Here is a 1,842-nt window from a genome sequence, read left to right as displayed (position 1 = left end):
CATCTACCCGTTCACGTCCCTCTTCCTCATCATGTACTGCCTCCTGCCGGCGCTCTCCCTCTTCTCCGGCCAGTTCATCGTGGCGACGCTGGACCCGACCTTCCTCTGCTACCTCCTGCTCATCACCATCACGCTCGTGCTGCTGTGCCTGCTGGAGGTGAAGTGGTCCGGGATCGGGCTGGAGGAGTGGTGGCGCAACGAGCAGTTCTGGGTGATCGGGGGCACGTCGGCGCACCTGGCGGCCGTGCTGCAGGGCCTGCTCAAGGTGGCCGCCGGCATCGAGATATCGTCCACGCTGCCGGCGAAGGCGGCGGCGGAGGACGACGACGACCCGTTCGCGGAGCTGTACCTCATCAAGTGGACGTCGCTCTTCATCCCGCCGCTGGCCATCATCGGGATCAACATCATAGCCATGGTGGTGGGGGTGTCGCGCTGCGTGTACGCGGAGATCCCGCAGTACAGCAAGCTGCTGGGCGGCGGCTTCTTCAGCTTCTGGGTGCTGGCGCACTACTACCCGTTCGCCAAGGGCCTCATGGGGCGGCGGGGCCGCAGGCAGACCATCGTCTACGTCTGGGCGGGGCTCATCTCCATCACCGTCTCCCTGCTCTGGATCACCATCAGCCCGCCCGACGACCGGGTCTCGCAGAGCGGCATCGAGGTGTGAGGAGTGTGGTCGGGAAATCGATCGAGCGCCGAGATCGGTCGACCAGTTGCGAAATGACCGGCCAAGAACCGCGCCATCAGCCATCAGCTACGAAGTGCAAGAAAACAAGATTGTTTGTCTTCTGTATTTTTGTTTGTGGATGCACAAGATTAGTAACACTGTAAGCAGGTCAATTTTGTAGCTGAGGAACGTACCTACGCACTGATATCCATACTCATATGGGAAGGTTAACTGTACAGAAATTCTGACTCGTTGCACATTGCCGTATATTACTCACATACCGTATTATGTAGATCGATGTTGGCAATTTATAAACCAACGCTACTACTCGAAAAAAATTAACACTGATCTCGATTTTCACATTCGTCCGATCAGCTTGACCGCTCGAGGACCAACATTGTACAACTTGATTACTAGGAACTGGAAAACACAAGGAGCGTGAAAACTATTCCCTCCGTTCCGAATTACTTGTCGTGGGTATGGATGTATCTAGATGTATTTTAGTTCTAGATACATCCATTTCTGTAACGAGTAATTTGAAACGTAAAGGAATAAGTGATTATAGAGATATGACATGAACATGGTCCTCGAGTTTCTTTCTTCTTTGTTGCATCCGTGAGAGTGAGGCCATAACAGAAAGTCATCTGTGCGTCTCGAGTCACAGTTTGAAAGTCCTCCACTTTAATTCTTAAGAGTGTGTTTGGTTATCTGCGTCGTTCTTTGTCACTTTGCATATTTGTCTTAGTTGGGCCTGATTGAGCAAATGCAAACAAAAAATCATCATCTGCACATCGTTCTGTTGCATACATACCCCCAACCTGGCGGCGAAGAAACGCAAGTCACGTTGTTTGGTTGCGGGCTTGTTTAGACAAAAACCCAAGTCAGACTGTTTGGTTAGATGCAACGCATGTTGTTTGATAATCTCCTTCCAGAGTGGTGCAAGACATAGATAACAGCCAGTTCAACATAGTGGCACATAATTCAACATAGTTTTAAACAAACCGTTCAATGCTAAAATGAAGGGCTCCCGCTCCCGCTAGGGTTTCCCCCACCGCCGGCCGCTGGTGCGTGCGCCCCAACCCGTCGAGTGCCCCCCTCCACCGGCCCCCGTTCGCTCGCTCCACCACCCCCCCGTCCTTCTCCCCCCGCCGCCACCGGCTTGGTCCGCCGGGCCCTGC

General features: G+C 53.5%; 1 protein-coding gene across 1 annotated transcript; it reads left to right on the top strand.

Moving 5' to 3' along the window:
* Window positions 1-31: 31 nt before the first annotated feature.
* Window positions 32-829, top strand: LOC125518971 (cellulose synthase-like protein D5). Its single transcript, XM_048683863.1, has one exon. The coding sequence runs from the start codon at window positions 32-34 to the stop codon at window positions 662-664; it is 633 nt and encodes a 210-aa protein (XP_048539820.1). The 3' UTR covers window positions 665-829.
* Window positions 830-1,842: the final 1,013 nt, after the last annotated feature.

The sequence above is a fragment of the Triticum urartu genome, chromosome 7 (genome assembly GCF_003073215.2).
Source record: "Triticum urartu cultivar G1812 chromosome 7, Tu2.1, whole genome shotgun sequence".
Taxonomy (NCBI): Eukaryota; Viridiplantae; Streptophyta; class Magnoliopsida; order Poales; family Poaceae; genus Triticum; species Triticum urartu.
The sequence above is the reverse complement of the archived record's forward strand: the minus strand, read 5'-3'. Positions and strand labels throughout refer to the sequence as shown.

Excerpts from the sequence above, each read along its gene's own strand:
- LOC125518971 (XM_048683863.1), top strand. The coding sequence starts at position 32 with ATGTACTGCCTCCTGCCGGCGCTCTCCCTCTTCTCCGGCCAGTTCATC.